At 37.7% G+C, this 19,349-nt stretch overlaps 2 protein-coding genes across 11 annotated transcripts in view; both read right to left on the reverse strand.

The window, feature by feature from the left end:
• LOC117987335 (mannosyl-oligosaccharide alpha-1,2-mannosidase IA-like) overlaps positions 1–4,271 on the reverse strand; it is a 93,485-nt gene extending 89,214 nt beyond the window's left edge. Inside the window, exon 1 of the mRNA XM_034974337.2 lies at positions 3,580–4,271. Coding sequence (XP_034830228.1) covers positions 3,580–4,191 — 612 coding nt within the window. The 5' untranslated portion in view covers positions 4,192–4,271. The remainder of the gene's footprint in view (positions 1–3,579) is intronic.
• Positions 4,272–13,573: 9,302 nt separating this feature from the next.
• The window catches only part of ec (echinus), an 88,468-nt gene continuing 82,692 nt past the window's right edge, over positions 13,574–19,349 (reverse strand). For all 10 annotated transcript variants that reach the window (XM_069502256.1, XM_034973734.2, XM_069502255.1 and 7 more), the window contains 3 exons: positions 19,020–19,322; positions 18,255–18,374; positions 13,574–18,162 (listed from right to left, as the gene is read on the reverse strand). In XM_069502256.1, the coding sequence (XP_069358357.1) occupies positions 13,948–18,162; positions 18,255–18,374; positions 19,020–19,322 (4,638 nt within the window). In that variant the 3' untranslated portion in view covers positions 13,574–13,947. The remainder of the gene's footprint in view (positions 18,163–18,254; positions 18,375–19,019; positions 19,323–19,349) is intronic.

A 19,349-nucleotide genomic window follows, 5' to 3' on the forward strand; every position in this document is an offset into this window, starting at 1 on the left:
AGTTCGTGAAACCGATAGACGTTGGGGTCCCCAGGTGTTAGAATGGCGACCTCGCACCGGAAGATGCAGTGTTGGAAGACCCCCCACTAGGTGGACGGACGACATCAGACGAGTCGGGAGCCGCTGGATTCAGGCGGCGCAAGATCGTGGCGTGTGGAAGTCTCTACAAGAGACCTATGTCGAGCAGTGGACGTCTATCGTTTGATGATAATGATTAATGATGGATGCATTGTATAAAGGTTGAATATGACACATGTTGTTTGAACCGTACTCTAAAGAAGCCCCTATCTTGACTATGAATTCCAGTGTTAAACATTTCGAATAAATTGCTCCTTGACATTTACTATTTAACAAAGTAGTGCCATACTTAATTGCTATTACATGAAAACCGGTTCGCAATAACATAGATAAGATATTCGCTATCTAGGTATAATAATAAAAATTAATTGCCTAAGTATTAAGTATTATTACTTACCTACATGTTTATCATCCATATTATCCATACTTTAATATTATAAATGCGAATGTGTGTCTGTCTGTCTGGTATCTTTTCACGGCTAATCCGTCCTAGATTTTGACCAAATTTGATACAGAGATAGCTCGCATTCCATTCTACATAAGATACTTTTTGTCCTGGAAAATTAAAGAGACACTTCTTTAAAAACATAAATCCACGCCGAAGAAGTCGCAGGCATCATTTATTTGGGACGGAGCTAACTTGCATCCTGAAGAGATAAAACCGAAACTTACGCGGATATAGTCGCGGGCATTACATAAATATTACATATTACATATGTGTTTCCTACCAATTACAACCCGGGTATCTTTAAAACAAGAGTGCATGAGCATCTTCTAGGTAAATGCGTCCCATCTCAGGCTACATCATATTCCATCAGGTGTGATTGTGGTCAAGAATAAAACTAAAAAAATGGGAAAGTGTGTAATTACTTAAGTACTTAATAATTAGTAATTAAAAATCATTGAAGTTCGAACCGATCTAGACTAGATAGGCAAAAAGATTCTGAAGACGATTAAAATAGCTTCATTTTTTTTAATGTATTGCCGCGGGAAAATGAAAGATAAATGAAAAATGTCATAGGTACGACATGCAATAAAATTTCGACTGAACAAGTCGAAGATGCGGATAGAAGCTAGTATAAGTCCCGCAAATTGCTATTGCGCTGGAATCATGTCTCATTAACATCGAAATGACGTCATTTTGACGTCAGCCGAAATGAAAGTATACCATCAGCTCGAAACTTCAGTCTAGTGGTGACGTCACTGGCGGCCACGCGTATTAGCAATTTGCGGGACTTGTATGTAATTATTTATTTCAGATATCTGCTATTACACATCTATCGATGTTGCTTATATAATAAAAATCAACTGGTAAGTTTATCTGCGCGATAGATATTAGATATGCATAGTTTTTGTTGGCGTCACAGATATATCGCAAAAATGATGTCACTACTCACTTGGTAGGTAAATGTGGAAATGTGGATGCAATTTCGTAAGCGAGTCCCATTGAGCGGCGCGACACGGTTCATCGACCAGAGCACAAGGGAAAGTGTACAGGAAAACTTACGTTACCTTACGTTTAGTGTTTACCGTAATATAAAATGTATCTAAGATAGTTAGGTACACCATACGATTACTTCAAAGTACCTAGATCACGGCGACATTTTTTCCTGGGTCTAAGGCTGAGATCCATAGAGCGTACTTAGACTTTGCTCAGACTTAAGATTGAGTTAAAACGTTACAGATTTATGTGCGAGACATAGCTGTGTCTCGTTTTAACTGTGTCTGACATTGCTTAAATCTAAGCTAAGTCAGAGTGCACTCTATAGATCTCACCCTAAGATTCCAGGATAAATAATGGCCTGTAGACCGAATTTCGGCCATGCTGCCTAACTAAATTGACTGGGCTAAATTGTGTACATCAGAATTAGCCACAGTACAAAATAGAACAATGAAATAGTAAGCTGTATATCAGGTAAATACTTAAATTAGTTGGCAGATGCTGGATTGAAACCCACAAAGCAAGCATGGATAACCCAAAGCATATGTATGAGGCAAAAAAGATTTGTGGTGAAGAAGAAAGAAGAATAAGGTGTCCAATAGAATTGCTTGGATTTACTTAAGGGGACTCAGTTCGGTGCTTTCTCCATACAAACGTAGGAGGGAAATTACAACAATATTCGATATTGTACGCACAAAACTAAGAATTATATCGATTTATCTCATCATTATCTAGGTTTATTGATATATAAAACATTGAAAAAAATATTGATTTAAAAGTTACGAGGCTCAAAAGATTCCTATTTTAACACTAAATTAATGACAATTTTGGGCGTAAATAAATAAGATTAGGGATATGAAAATTCTAAAACAATTTATCATTAGACGTAGTTTATTTATTCATTAGTCTAAATAACTTTACTTTGCAAACATAAATTCAGCAGTTTTTTCTCAAAAATACTTTTCCTAAACCCTTTTCGCGCGCTTAATTTCGGCGAAAACGCGCCTCTCAACTTTCTCATACAATGTCAAGTGAAAAGCAAACATGTTACCCACGTGCGCTGCCAATTTCGGTCGAGCGTCCTGCGTCACCTTAAGTAGTGTCTGCCCTTTGTGTGGATTAGACTCACAGCTCGCTCCAGCAATGTGTGGGACTCATTTATATAATAGTATACTATTGTTACAGTATGCAGCGGAAAGTAATGTACATCAACCTTTAGAAGGAGATTGCGGATTCCTAAAAATGCACATAACTCCGAAAAGTTAGAGGTGCGTGCCTGGGATAGAACCCCCAACCTCCTATTAGAAGGCGGACGTCCTAACCACTAGGCTATCACAGCTATATAAATACAATCTTACAAGACTTATATAATAAAATTATGTTAACATTCGCTACATTTCAACCAACGGCCAAAATTAATAAAATCAATCCTATCTGTAATCTGTTGATATTTGATAGGTTACTTACCGCAGTACTCAGAGTCACTAATCTAAATATATAAAAGGAAAAGGTGACTGACTGACTGACTGACTGATCTATCAACGCACAGTTCAAACTACTGGACGAATCGGGCTGAAATTTGGCATAGCTATTATGACGTAGGCATCCGCTAATAAAGGATTATTGAAAATTCAACCCCTAAGGGGGTGAAATAGGGGTTTGAAATTTGTGTAGTCCACGCAGACAAAGTCGCGAGCATAAGCTAGTCGTTACTTAAGATTGAGTTAAAACGAGACAGATTTATGTGAGATATGTAAATATGTATATCTGTCTTGGATTAACTTAACTTAAGTAACTCTCTCCGTACTCTGGAGAGCACTGTTTTTGTCGCTGAGACAGACAAAATCTCATAAAGGTATGAGTGACAGAGACAATGCTCTACAAAGCCGAAATGTTATTCTAAAGGCAGATGTACATTATTTTCAGTTGCATACTGTGCATATATTTATTGAGATCATAACAAAATAAAATAGCTGCAATGTTGTCCAACATCCCAATAGTTTCAGGGCTTTGGATGCTGCATGGGCAACATATAAAGTTGACTACTTCTACTAGCTTACCTGTTTAACAGTATCCCTTTTATGCCTGACATCTACATCTGTGCCTGGGTCTAATGCTGGTATCACATACTTTTGAACTGAACTATCCACCTTCTGGTTCGACGGCGATACATTCTTGTTAGCAGCATTATTACCTAATGCGGGCTCTTCTATAGCATCTATGGGAGGTTTGCTAGGCCCTCGAGATGATGAGCCAGAAGGCGCTACATCAAACTGCGGCCTCTCTAACACCTTCATTCCCATATCCTCGTCTATCTTTGCTTGTAAGCGGTTCCTGTCCTCCACTACGTGGGGGTCGTCACCCCCTTCCCCGTGACGTGCGATTCCCACCACAGGGAAGTCTCCAACTTCGTTTTGAGCGAGAGGTGGTGGCATGAGAAGCTCCGGGCCAGCCTTCTGTATGCGTTTGTACACATTATAAACACTATCGTTCACACTCGTGGAACTTTTAAACTCGGGCAAATAGAACAGTGCACCTAGCCACACGATACCAAATGTCAAGAGAACAGAAATAATCAAATATTTTTCGCGAAGTCGAAACGAGCGTCTGGAAATGGACGGCACGGGCACCCCGTTAACAAATCGTTGGTAACTCGGTAAAATTCCCGTCATGTTTACGTAAACACAGTATCTAATATTATCCTAAATAATAACTAAACGTCAGATTCCAGCAGGCGACCCGTCATTGGTGGTCGCCATTAGAAAACTGAAATAAATTGACAATTTTATGGGTTGCTATAATAATAATCAAAATACCCCAAATATATATTATTTCTATTGAAGAAATAAATAATATTAGGTACCTGCATATACATCATTTTATGAAACCATTTTCAGATTTTAAAATAATACAAGGCATATTTTTTGGTATTCTAAAACATACCATACCATTTTCACCCCATAAAATATATTCATAAAGATTATTTTATATGTACTTGTACCACTTTGAGTAATGACAAAAAATAAAAGCTGGGTGTTATAGCAGCCAATCGTGGTGTAATCTGAAGGCGTGTGTTATTACTAACAAAAATATGATCTTATGGTCGAAATGAAGTTTTTTTTAATATTATAATGCTCACTACGTCATTCATGATGATTTATATTTTTAAAATTCCATGGAAACTTTTGCTTTTTCACAATAGCAAATGCACATTTCTGGTAGGCAAACTACACCAAACTTCATCAAAATCAGTGAAACAGATAAGCCGGGAAATAGTAACAGACAGACACATTTTAGCATTTAAAACATTCTTACGGATATAATAAGTTTCACCATGAAATCGGGAAAACAATAAAATCTGGTAGCACTACCAAATTGCCAACTTGACACTCCTCTCGTCACTTTCTTGGTATGCCTTTTTCGACACTGAATGTGGCTCTGGATTCTAGCTTTTTCAAATTATTCATTAGAATAATTATTCTAGTATTAGCATCAAGACCGGGAGCCGCAGCAGAAACAGCTGAAAACGGCAAGCGGCGCAAGTATGCCTCTCTTATAGAGAGTTACATTTTTGTGCCGTTTGCCGTGGAGACCCTGGGGCCATGGAGTCTTAGTGCTAAAAAATTTTTACGAGACATTTCACCGCGATTAATAGCCTCAACTGGTGACAGAAGGGCTGGCTCATTTTTTGCGCAACGGATCAGCCTGGCTGTCCAGCGCGGAAATGCAGCCAGTATTCTTGGCACCATTCCACGCGGTCATGATTTATATAGTAATTAGATAAGGCTAGCTTTAAGTTTTATTGTATTAAAAAAAAAAAAAAAAAAAAAAAATCTAGTATTATTTCTTGCCGATGGCGATGGTAAATAAAGTCTTGACTTATTATCATACGTGCACCATGATGTACTAATTAATTTCATTTTCCTTTTACAAAAGTCGAAATTATGGAGTGTAGAGCATAGGGGTGCAACTCCAGAACATTAAAAAATCGCAAATTGAAATTCGCTTGTGGTGCCATCTAAGCGCGAGTACGGCTAAACAAATAGATAACAGTTAATAAAAGACGTAAATAGATGGCGGGCACATTGTTGTAATTTTAAATTACAAACATTTGGACAGCCACAGTCACCGTCAGTGGTGCCAGATTAGGCGAATTACCGCCATTTAGGCTACCTCGGCGGGCCAATCGGCGCCCAAAAATCCCGATTGGCTACCAGTAACCATTTAGGCTACCAGTAGGGCGATTGTCTAAAACCGGTATCAATCATTATTACAATCTCAATTGTTCTGATTGGCTGAATTTGTGCAATCCTTGTTGCAACAATGCATTGTAGCCAATAGTGAGCGAGCATTAACCAATCAGAGATGATTGTGATCGTAACATTGTAGCTGTCAAACAACCGCGGTAGGGCCCCTGGAAGATAGAAACGGGCGATTTTAGGCTACTCAGCAGGCAAAATCCTAAAACAAATTCCTAAAGGCCGGCAACGCATCGGCGGCTCCTCTGGTGCTGCAAATGTTCATGGGCGGCGGTAATCACTTAACATCAGGTGACCCGCCTGCTCGCTTGCTCGCTATATCTATTAAAAAAAAAAAAAAAAACGGGCGAATTCAATTGGTAAATATCTGGCAACCCTGGTCACCGTTGAAGTTTAAAACTTTTCATGTTTTCGTGTATTGTTGTTTGTGCGGTTCTAAATATTTCTATTTCTGATAAATTTATCTGACCCTGCTTTGTTTACTGGACTCTGTGTTTCCTTTAACCACCTCGATAACTACCTAAGGATTGATTTACGGACTCGATTCATGCCTGAACGATTGACCACGGCTACGGATTACGGACTTGTTTTTGCTTTGTGAAAAGATTTTCTGTCGATAGATTTGTGCAGGGAAAATGCCACGGAGATCTCGATGTGTGTTCGGATGTGAGCAATTCGGTAAGTTTAAAATCAGCTCACTTGTAATCTAACACAAATCTCTTAAACGAGTCAAACTCTATGCTCCATTAGTACATTAGGTATTTTATCATGATACTAAATAATTCCTGCGATTTCGTCCACGTGGATATCATCCAAAAAACCATTTTAGAAATCCCGTGAGAAGTCCAATTTTCCGTGATAAAAGTAGCCTACAACCGTCTCCGATGCAAGCTATCTCTTCACCAAATAGATGATGCCCGCCACTTTGTCTACGTTGGTTTAGCGTTTTAAAGAATCCCATGGGAACTGTTTGATTTTCCGAGGCAAAAGTAGCCTATGTCCTTACCTGGATGCAAGCTTCTCTGTACCTTCTAACTTTTATCATAAACGGTTACACAAATTGACTGTGAAAAGCTAGCAGACAGACAGCCTGACATACTTTTGCATTTATAATATTGGTAAGGATTATTGACTACTAATTCTGTACATTTTTTGTTTTGTAATTAAGTGTAGGTACGTAGGTACAACATTAGATATTATTTTGAACTTTAATGACTATGGTTTTTTTATATTTTACTAGCTGCCCCAGCGAACGTCTTACCGCCTAGTCGATTTCGGGCAATTCCATAAAAACCATCCTCGTACTTCAAGGAATATTATAAAAAAAGAATTAGCGAAATCGGTTCAGCTGTTCTCGAAATTTGCGCTTAGCAACACATTCAGTGATTCATTTTTATATATATATTATAGAGATTAAGTAAATAAGTACAATAAGTATAGATAATACAATAATATATTGCATATTTTATGTTACTACTTTTTCAGATGTTTTGCATCACTTTCCAAAACCTGGCCACTCCTCTTTGAAACGATTTCAACAATGGAAAGAGATAGTAGGACAAGATTTAGAAAGCAAGACTGATGATGAAATATATACGAATTATCGAATTTGCAATCACCACTTTGAAGATCGTTTTTTATACCATCACAGTAAAAGACTAGCAAAGACAGCATTTCCTTCTCTTAACCTTGGTGAGTTTTATTTATTAGTTATTACAGTAGAGAGGATTTTGAGAAATTACATTGATTGACATGTCAATAATAGGTCAAAGCACAGATTGTAGAAGCTTGAAAACACTGGCCAAGTGTGGGTCAGACTTGTGCACAGAGGGTCCCATACTTCAGTCGTATTTTTCGACGTTTTGCACGATAAATCAAGAACTGCTATGTAGAAAATAACTGGCCAAGTGCGAGTTGGACACAGCACATAGGGTTCTGTAATACACAAGAGTAAAACAGATCACTTTTCTTAACAAGCCGCAAAACTGTAGAGGTTTATTGTTAATATCAAAAAAATCGACTTGGCAGCGCTACGGGATACCCCACTTGGTATCAAATGTAATAAGTACAAATGTTTCTATGGAATCTTCAAAACTGAAATCTCCTAATGAAGTTGCAGACAGAAACTAACTATGTATAACTAATAATTATAACATAAACACTTCTTCTAAAACTCTATTTTGCATATTTCAGGTGCCATTGATTCAAGTCTAGATGCTAATACAATAAATCAACCAGAAAGTTCTACACATAATCAATCGGTCGCTCAAAGTACCCCATCTGTGGTTCACAACATCCAAGCAGGATATTCTCAAACTCAGATTCAGAAAAAAATAATTACTAGTAAGTTGTGGCCATAAACAACAAATAATACACATACACACATACACACTGGGAGGTTACCTGGCTGGCACCCCACTAGACCTAGGTCTACTTAATTGTTATTACTTGTTTTTATCTGTATTATAAGTATTTTTTGTGTTCCTTATATGTAATTTAATATGTAATAATATCCAATAAATTTAATTTAATTTAATTAAATAAGAGATAAAAAATCTTTACTGTTTAACAAGATTTTAACAAGAATAGAGTATTGAAAATTGTCTAATAGTTAATGTATACTTAATAAAAACACCTTTTTTTTTTCAGGAAAAGCTGGTCAAAGACATGTGAATCTCAAAGTTCAGAAATTGTTAAGGAAAATAGTTAATTTGAAAAATAAATTATTCGAACAAAGAAACCAAGTAAAGATAGCAAAAAAAATGTCAAAAACAAAATTATTTAACAAGGTTCTAAAATACTTACCTATGCCTGCTCAAACACTTGTAAAAATGCAATTAACACAGCATAACAAAAAAAGCCGTGGAAGAAGATTTAATCATGCAGAAAAATTAATGTCACTCTCGATATATAAGAAAAGTCCAAAAGGCTATAACTTTTTGAGAAAAATGTTAACTTTGCCATCAAAACGAACATTACTGGATGTCCTTAAACAAATAACAATTAAACCAGGCTTAAACCCTGCGATAATTAAACTTTTGAAAAATGCGGCAGACAAATTGGGGATGGAGCAACGATTATGTGTATTAATCTTTGATGAAATGTCTTTGTCTCCATCCCTACATTTCAATACAGCATTCGATCAAGTAATCGGATTTGAAGATTTTGGGGGAAATGAAATTACAGAGAATATTGCTGACCATGTTTTGGTATTCATGATAAAGGGGCTAAAAGCTAAGTTCAAACAGCCAATTTGCTATTTGTTTTGCAAAAGTGCCACAAAGGCAGTAATATTAAAAAGGTGTATTAAAAACATAATTACACAAATTAATCAAACAGGATTGGCTGTCGTCTCAACTGTCTGTGATCAATCTACAATTAACAACAAAGTTATAAATGAGCTGATAAAAGAGACTAAAGTAGATTGTCTTAGATTAGGCAACGAGCCTAGGGATAGTAGTTTTGCTGTAGAAAATAATAATATATTCCCCTTATTTGATCCCCCACATTTGTTTAAAGGAATACGAAACAATTTACTGACAAAAGAATTAAGATTCACACAGGAGGACGAAGTAAAGACTGCTAAATGGATACATTTAAAGCTTCTGTTAGATATTGATGCAGGAGAAGATGACTTACGAATGTGCAACAAGTTAACAGAAGCTCATGTACTCATAGAGAAAATTCCGAAGATGAAAGTAAAACATGCTGCACAAGTTTTTAGTCAGCGTGTATCAGGAGCGCTACGATTTTGTGCAAGTAAGTACTGTTAATGTTCTGAAACTTTTAAAGACCTGATATTTGAAGACCTTCTTCACTTTAGAATTAATTCATCAGACTTTGGTACTACTTGACTAGCAAGGACTAATCTTATTCTCAATAATTATTTATTAGCAACATATATGGCGCTATTTTACATCTGTAATGTGATGATAGTGCAACTTTAAAACATCCACAACTCCATACTAATATTATAAATGGTTGACGCCAGCTCACTATTGGCTACAATGCATTGTTGCAACAAGAATCGCACAAATTCAGCCAATCACAACAACTGAGATTGTAATAATGATTGATGCCGGTTTTATGAAATCGACCCACAGCCCACCCAATTTTGACGTTTGGTATACAAATAACTTCTTAGGGAAGGACACTACTTTTTTCTCTGAAAATCATAGAGTTCATAGATTTTAAGAAACCTAAATCCACGCGGGTGAAGTCGCGAGCATCAGCTACAAATCCATGTAAATGTGGCCTGACATTTATGTATAAAAAAATATATTTAAGTATTTATTTAAGTATTTAATTTTTAATCTTTTTTCTTTTTCAGAAAATAATTTACTACCACAAGAGTGTGCTGACACAGCCGACTTGCTGCTATTATTTGATCGTCTTTTTGACTCCTTTAATGGAGGGTCTTATAAAAAGACCCATAAAATATATAAAAATTGTTTGAAAATGAACTCTGACCATTTTAAATTATGGGATGAAAGTGTGCCAATATTAAAATCAATGCGATTTAAGATGGAAACAAAAAAAAAAGATGGAACAGTAAGTATTCGTTATGAACAGGTTCCATCAATTAAAAATTGGATCCACAATATTAAAGTTATGAAAGAATTGTGGCTATATCTAAATGAAAAACATAATGTAACTAGTTTGTTAACGCGCTGTTTTAACCAAGATCCTGTGGAAAACTTTTTCTCCTCTGTGAGGAGCCACGGGGCTAGAAACACAAACCCTACCTGCCAGCAGTTTGAAAGTATTTACAAAACATTACTTGTAAATAATTTAAATTCAAGTCACTCATTAGGGGCTAACTGTGAGGAAGATCCTAACAAAATGTTACAAAATTTAGATTGTCTTTTGATAGAAAATGACATCAAAGAGCCCCCGATGAGCAATGAGCCAATGGATACAGATCTAAGTATAGAAAATTTGGCAGATAGTAGTTCAGAAATTGGAGACAAATTAATAATCTCTGAAACTAAAAAGTATGTGACAGGGTTTGTCATAAAAAAGCTAAAAAGGAATGTGTGTAAATCTTGTATAAAATGCAATAATGAATTGTGTGACACCACCCCACCTCAAGCAGATGAATACATACATTCTATCGATATCACAAGGAGATCTCTTTACCGACCCTCGCGTAACTTTTCAAATTGTGTGAGAAATATAATAAAAATAGTAAAAAGCATGTTAAAAAATGATCCTGGGAAAAGTGGCAAAAGTCAAATGATAAAATTATTAGTTGATCAGAGTACAAGTTTTGATTTTTTAACATGTGATACACACAAAGTCAATTTGAAAAATTATATAATAAATTTTGTGATCAAATTGATTATTCACAGCTGGTGCAATAATGTAAATAAAATTTTAAAAGGTAAAAATTCAGATACTGAAAATGATAGCATAAAAATTCAGGCGTTGAGATATTATCAAACACATAAAGGTAAATAATCTATTTTATGCAATCTAATGAAATCAGTAGTTGAATTACAGACTTCGTTTGATAAAACTAGCTTATGCTCGCGACTTTGTCCGCGTGGACTTCACAAGTTTCAACCCCCTATTTCACCCCCTTAGGGGTTGAATTTTCAAAAACCCTTTCTTAGCGGATGCCTACTTCAAAATAGCTATCTGCATGCCAAATTTCAGCCCGATCCGTCCAGTAATTTGAGCTGTGCGTTGATAGGTCAGTCAGTCAGTCAGTCACCCTTTCCTTTTATATATTTAGATAAGGGGAATCATTCAAGCTTCTGTCAACTATTGCACATTCGTAAGTCATCTTCTGCATCAATATCTAACAGAAGCTATATCCGTTTGGCAGTCTTTACTAAATTGTTTTCTTTAGTAAATTGTTTTGTATTCCTTTTAACAAATATGGGGGATTAAATTGTTAATTGTAGATTGATCACAGACTCTTGCCAATCCTGTGTGATTAATTTGTGTAATTATGTTTTTAATATTACTGCCTTTGTGGCACTAGTCAAATATAATATAATCTATATATAAAAGGAAAAGGTGACTGACTGACTGACTGACTGACTGATCTATCAACGCACAGCTCAAACTACTGGACGGATCACGCTGAAATTCGGCATGCAGATAGCTATTATAACGTAGGCGTCCGCTAAGAAAGGATTTTTCAAAATTCAACCCCTGAAGGGATAAAATAGGGGTTTGAAGTTTGTATGAAACTCTGTCAGTTTTGAAGTGTCTATAAAGTTTTGTAGTTAATATTTTTGCAATTTGCAGTATGACATATTTTATTAAGCTCATATGTTAAAATCTCATTGTTAAAGATCAACTCTAAGTGTGTGAAACAGGGGTTCAAAATTTGTGTAGTCCACGCGAACGAAATCGCGGGCATAAGCTAGTAAACATAAATTCCCATCAATAAAATCAATCTAGTAGATTGGTTTTATTGATTACTTGATTTAGTATAATTTATGTTTATTATTTTACAGTTTATTTACAGGGAATTTTATTTAATATAATTTATGTTATTTTTTTTTATTTTTAATATTACAATAAAACTTAAAGCTAGCTTTATGTTAATTATCTTTGGCTCATATAACAATTATTTTATTGTTTTCTGACTACACAAATACACCAATTGTGGTAATAATTTGAAAATTATTAAAAGTAAATAACCGAAAATGTTAAATTTGAATAGTAATTATTTCACAATCTTGCGGGTCTTGAATTTGGGTATGTATTTTATAGTGTTTACATACACTTCGTATTGTTTTCTATTCTATTGTATTTTATGTATCTACCTAGTTACGAATTTATGATAATAAATATTTACAAAACCTTAAAACCTTTTTCTTTCTATAATATAGTTATAATTAAGTAGCTCAAAGAGTCATAGTCTTGTAATATATATTTTTAAACATGTTTTAAACAAACGTTAATGGAATTATTAATGTTTATTTAAAACGTGTTCCAAAAATATAAAATATTCTAGTAAAGTACATTTAAATAGCATTTAAATTTTCGCGCTCTCGCACGCCTAGCGCGCTTTTAGTGCCCTCTTGATGTGAGTACACGCGTAACTTTGAAAAAGAAATCTAGAGTCGCACATCTATTTCTAGTATATAGTAGATAATCTATGGTGTAGAGGTAAGGTGCTCGATTTCAAGGGAAAGTTGTACAAGTGTCCAGCTCTGTGGTCCAGCTACAGTGCAACAAGGCCACAGGACAAGGCTCTTTTAGCGCGTGGTCAAAATCCTCAGAAGTCATTAACAAGTAACGTTTGACAAGTCTCCTTATTCTTAGTCTGAGGCTATCTTGGCGCGTACCTAGCGAAAATTGGAACTAACGTTGGCATCAAATGTCCCCTTTGCACCTTTGTTCTTGTATGAATTTGAATATTCTAAGCAATGACCTAGGAAATATATCTAAGCCTTTGTTCTCCAACAGCGCCCCCCTGTCAATGTCATTCAAGTGCCAAGAGAGCCTTGTCGCAGTGTAAGTACCACGAGTAGGTAGGTACCTACTTAATCCAAGCCTTATGTGCAGTGTTGCTAAGTAAAATATCTGAAATTCACTGTTTTTGTTAAATATTAGAGGAGGTTGTTAAATTGAGGAGATTTTATTTGCTGGCAGCCTTTGTTCTACAACTACGCCCCCCTGTCAATGTCATTCAAGTGCCAAATAGGCTAATCAAATCATAGAAGCTCCATAGGATTAGGAATAAATAATAATGCTAGTTAGAGGTTTTCTTCGACTGGGAGCGAAGGCAAAGTCTTCTAGCTAGTTAGTGGTAATAAAACAAAAATTATTTTGAATTTAGTATATTTTATTTAAATTTTTATTTAAAACGTTGCATACAAAAATAGCTTACCTAAAGATACATAATAATATAGTTACTTGGTTCTATAGAACAGGCAGGAAAAAATACTTATGAATAATTAGGTAATTTAAAGAAGGGAATAATCTTTAAAAAGGCTTAATTGAGATCAGTCGTATTCACTTCATTGAATATTGTATTCTTATCAATTTATTGTACCTTATCAAAAACTTAAGTGCCTATATTATCTCTCATTAAATTCATTAGCATAATTTACATTCGCTGTTTACATTTTATTAAATAATTACTATCTATTCATAAAATCTTTTCATTCGGTAGGATTTATTCGTAAATTGTCATAGTCATGAATGCTATGAGCGGGGTTTGAACCTTGACATGTAGTAATCGCAATCGGGACAGTATATCGCCGGAGGGTTGACGGTTTTCTTACGACACAAACTGCAAAGCGATTTTTGGCCAGACATCAATGTCGTCGCCTGACTGTCGCTCGCATAATTTCCAGTCATCTGTGGCGGCACAGGGGAGTCCGTCCCTCCCTTTGTCCCCGGTTCGAAGGACACCGATTTCTTCTGTAACTGTTTCGGTGGCGGCAAATGTTGATATGGGTTATAACCATTTTGAGAATACTGATATTGCTCAACACTTGGACCGTTATCCGAAGGTTGATTGTACATTGGGGTGCGCTGTTGAGAATTTGTGTAATGCCTTACATCATTGATGCGACTTTGGTTGTTCGTGTTGTTGTCGAGGTAATAGTTATTAGGAATCTTCTGGTAGTTATTGTTATTATAGTTCTCGACGGGAACGTCTCCGTGGGGCGGTGGAACTCGTTGGTAAACCGAATGGTTATTATTATAATGATTTGTACTATTCACTTGGGGGTATCGACTAGAGTAATCTGAGTTAGCGTAACTGGTCGGTGGGTTGTAGTAGCCAGGATAAGGTACAGAAGTTTGCGAAGGTCTTAGGTGATAATAATTGTTGTTTTGTGTTTGGTGTGCTTGGTTCGTAGGATGCGGATAAGAATTCGGCATAGGTCTTTGAATATTCGGAACATGTTTAGACATATAAGGAGCGTTGTGCGGCGTAGGTGTCAATCTGTTTGCAGGGTTTTGGCTAAAGTTCGGTGGGCTGGTGCTGATTTGATTGGAATATGCAGACGGCGGTTGATTATAAGGTATCGGGTTACTTGTATTCTGTTGAGAACTAGCAGGAAGAGCTTGATAAATCTGATTATTGTTTGACAAATTCGAGTTCGGGTTTAATAGCACTGGTGAATTCGTACCATGTACAGACGTACTTTTCTGAGGATTAAATTGTTGTTGTGGGCGTGTTTGAGCAATTTCATATGTGGGGTAAGAATTCTGTACTCTATAGTAGTCGGCGTGGCCGCTATCGTTGGGTGCGTGGGATGTTTGAGATAACGTTGATATCGTAGATCTCGAAGATTGACTATCGAATGATTCCGTCCTTTGAAGTGAAGATTTATCTGTTTGTAGCGGAATCGTTGTAAGTTCCGGTTTGTTCATTGCAGACTTTAATACTCTTTCTAAAATTGGGTTGGGTATGTAACTATCGTCTTCTTGATCTTCTGCAGTTGCAACTAATATAACTTGATCACAAAAAGAAACTGTCTTTTTCTTAGGTTTCGTACGGTCGCCATAAATTGTATCATTTACGATTTTTTGGTCTTCATCTTCCGTATACTTCGGGTCGACAGAAGATGATGAAGCACGTCTCCCGTACATCCTACTATTTGTTTGATTGGAACAATTAATGACATCACGGCTTCCACCGATACCGACATAGCCGACATGAGTTCGCTCTCCTTCAATAGATACACTTTGTGTATTGTGTTCAAATCTTGAAGCAATGTTCCTGACGTTGTTACTATTTTCAAAGGTTTGGGTTGGGGTTTCGTTACTATTTGATAGTTGGCACTCGAGAGAACCAGACCGTTTTAATCTTAAAGCCGCTTGTTTTGCTTGTAATTCTCTAAGCCAATTATCTCCAGGGGTACCGATAGTTTCTAATTGATTAAGTTTTGTGATACATTCTTCATTTCTAAGAATTTCATTTCTTTTTTCTTGTAACTGAGCCAAAAGTGAATCTTTTTGCATATCTCTTTCACTATCGTTGTACCTGCTATAATTACTAGCATCGACATTGTTATTACGTAGTTGTAATTTATGAAGTTCATCCTGTAATTGCACTAAGTTTTGCTGTGCTATAACTATTGGTGGTGGAGGTGGAGGAAATTCTTCACTTGGCTGTCTCGAGTGGTTGACAGAATTCATTGGACTCGGATACGGCGGTAGTTCAAACATTGGCGGAGATCTTCTGTTTGGCATTGCGCAATCGACAACATCCACACCGTTATCAAATACGTGAGATAGATTTTGGATATTATGCTGGGTTGGTAGTATGTTAGGCATGGTATCTCTTTTAACTGGACTCTGTTCTTGATGGATCATAGCTTTAGTTACAACTGTATGGAAATTTTGGGATGTATCCGGTGAATCATCTAGTCTATTATTGTTATAGTGATTCATTGAATTATCATCATAAGATGGAAGAAACGGCAGTGATTGATGTTCTTCACCATATTGTTCAGAGAAACCACCATCTTCTTCGTTGTCTTGAGTATAAGAATATTCGCCTTGAGTGGAAGGTGGTAAAGGTTGTGGTGGCCGTGATTGGATGCCGTGCTCTATTACTTCTGATTCAAACTTAGTCTCGCTAAGCTGAGAAGTTGTTCGCAGTGGTGGCGGTGGAGGTACTTTTGCCGCAGTCAGTATTTTACCAGCGCTTCCATGAAAGCTTTTTCGCATTAATTTGCTCCTCTCTAAATTAGGATTTGTACCACTCGCCGCCGAATATTCTAAATGTCCCTCAGACAAATAACCACTCAAATTACTTTTGTCCTCAGCTTTTCTTCTTCCTACGTCTGCGTCATCTACAGAAGATACACGTACTACCTCTTTAGTTTTAGTTTCATTGTTAGCGTCGGCTCCTTCTGTCAAATCCGGCATGGAACGGTTTTTTCTTCTAATTAATCCACCCATTAACAGTTTTCTGCGAATTTTATGCTGTTTTTTGTTTGCCTTCTTGTCTTCGGCTGGCTCTTCCTTTTTCTCTGGAGCTACAGATACTTCTTTTCGTGCGCGACTGCGGTCTTCGCTCCTTGAACGTTTTTCTCTTACTTTATCTTCATCTCGAGATTTATGCCGTGGTGGACGTTCTCTAGGAGGGTTATCTATATCATCGTCTATATTTTTTGGTGATTTTTTAGTTGAACCCTTCTTTTTAGGCAATGTTGCGTAAATTTCGATAGTTGTAGGTGAACTTTCGAGACCGCACCTTGTGTTTCTTACTGCCGCTGATTGTGGAATTTCTGTGACCCTATTCATACCAGCCATACGTCGCTGGAGGCTGCGAGCCCGCATTACACAAGTATTGTGCTTCATTCGAGCAAATGTCATCGTATGCGGATTGTTATAAGGTGCATCCATTGCAGCACGAGCTTTAGCCGCTGCAGCATCGCAAAGTACAAGAGCAGTTTCATAATCAGCTGCATCTTCCGCATGACGTGATTTCTCTAATAACCTATCCGCTTCTTGACAAAGTGCTTCACAATCCCCTCGTGTGGTCAGCTCCGGAATCTGAGCAAGCTGCAAATTATGTCTTAACCCTTGCTGAAGGGGAAGACTGTCGGTGGACGATAAGGAGTAGGAATCATAGCCAGCGTCGCATGAACCACCGCTAGATAGTTCTCCCTTTCTAGTCGGGCTACTCGGAATGCTACCAGGTCCACGTCCTCTCGGATACATGTATGGACTCTCAACTGTCGAAGAGGAAGCAGACGATGCACTGTTTCTATCTCCACTCCAGTTACCCGAATCTCTGCGCGCTCTCGGTCTCTCCTGTGTATCCGAAGCGGAGCTCGTGCTCAGACTCCTCGCTAACTGTGCCCGTCGACTGGCTTGAACATCTAGCATGTTTTCGACAGTTTTTCTGCTCACATAATCGCTATCATTATCCGGGCCCGGAGTAACAGCTCTCCTAGCGTAACCTGCCATCGGCCGTTCAGGCGCGGGGGTGACCGCTCTTCGCGGCTCGGGTGCGGGGAATGGTACTACATCTTTTGGAGCATGTCGTGTATCACAAGGCGTTCCATCTACTGCGGCATACAAAAGTAAAAGAGGTTGAAATCTGCCTCTTTTGCACTTCTCAACAACTTGTGACCATTCCGGTCCAATTTCTTTGACGTCAGCATCGTCGAAGTAAATCCACAACCTTAGCTTACTATGGAAGAAGAAAGTCGAGTAGTGTTTGCCGTAGTACGTGACAAGACCAACGAGTTGATGGGTGGCACGGGCAGCCCAGGCTCTGTCAACGCATGCGTGGAATGCGTCCGTAGGTCGTAATTCAGTGCCCAATGCTGCGTAAACCGCTGCTACATGTTCGGCAGCAGGCCTCTCGGAATCCCAAACCATTCCAATAGATACAACTTCAGGACGATTCATCAATGTTCTGCAGATTTGTATTTTGGCTCCGCACGCATTCTGTTAAGAAAAGAAAAATAATAGTTTAAACTCTTATCACTAAATGAATCATTTGAATAACTGAGTTCAAATAAAACTGATATTGCACTTACAGGGCATTCTCGTATATCGCCCATGCCTCCAGCCTTTTTCAATAGCAGGCCGAAGCTGTCGCCATGTTCGCCAAGAGCTGCCTGCGCAGTGAGTGCAGTTGCAGACACGTAGTGAACCATCTGCGGAAATAAGCAATATTCTTTTAAGATTTCCTTATCGTTCGCATAGAAACGCTCTTCCTGTCGAAAAGAACCAGCAAGAAACTCGGCTTTGCTCTTTTCAAATATTCAAGTTCAATTTCTAAATTGGCTATCTATGGTGTAGATCTCAGATTTTTTTTCTGAAAATTTACTCGTGTTTTTTGGTGTGTAGGTATGTGTTTATACCGTGGTTTATACCATAGTAATATCCGGTAAGTATCTCTATTTAATTATCCATCCAGTCGAAACCATTTGCTTTACTAAATCCTTATCTTAATCTGAAGAACCGTGATAGCCTAGTGGTTAAGACATCCGCCTCCTATTCGGGAGGTCAGGGGTTCTATTCCGGGCACGCTCCAATAACTTTTCGGAGTTATTTGCGTTTTAAGCAATATGTAATTAAAATATCACTTGCTTTAACGGTGCAGGAAAACATCGTGAGCAAATTTGTATGCCTTAGAGTTCTCCATAATGTTCTCAACGGTGTATAACGGTTGCCAATCTGCACTTGGCAAGCTTTGCGCCTAAACACATCTCATTTTTAAAGGAGACCTGTTCTCAATAGTGAGCCGGCAATGGGCTGATCATGGCGAAGATCTAAACGTAGTTTTTGCCATTACGAACCTGAGTAAAAGGCAGAGGTTCCGAAGTAGCTTGACAGGCACCGCAAACGGACTGCTCCACTAGCATCATTGCAAACTTCCTATGGGGAACGCAATGCGGTGCCCTGCAGGCGTCATCGTCGCGCTTGTCCCCGCTGCCGGCAGCCACGTGAGCATGGACGCGAAGAAGAAGGTGCTCGAAACATTCGCTCGCGTCGGCCATGCAACCGAGTTGGAAGCGAGCTCCTCCGCCGCCCAACGCCCTTCGAAGACTGTCGGCCGCTGGCGCTCGTTCTGCAGACCATTGCAGCTGGGCGAATAACTCCTGAAATGAATGAAAAAATAGACATTT

The sequence above is a fragment of the Maniola hyperantus genome, chromosome 12, assembly GCF_902806685.2.
Source record: "Maniola hyperantus chromosome 12, iAphHyp1.2, whole genome shotgun sequence".
Classification (NCBI taxonomy): domain Eukaryota; kingdom Metazoa; phylum Arthropoda; class Insecta; order Lepidoptera; family Nymphalidae; genus Maniola; species Maniola hyperantus.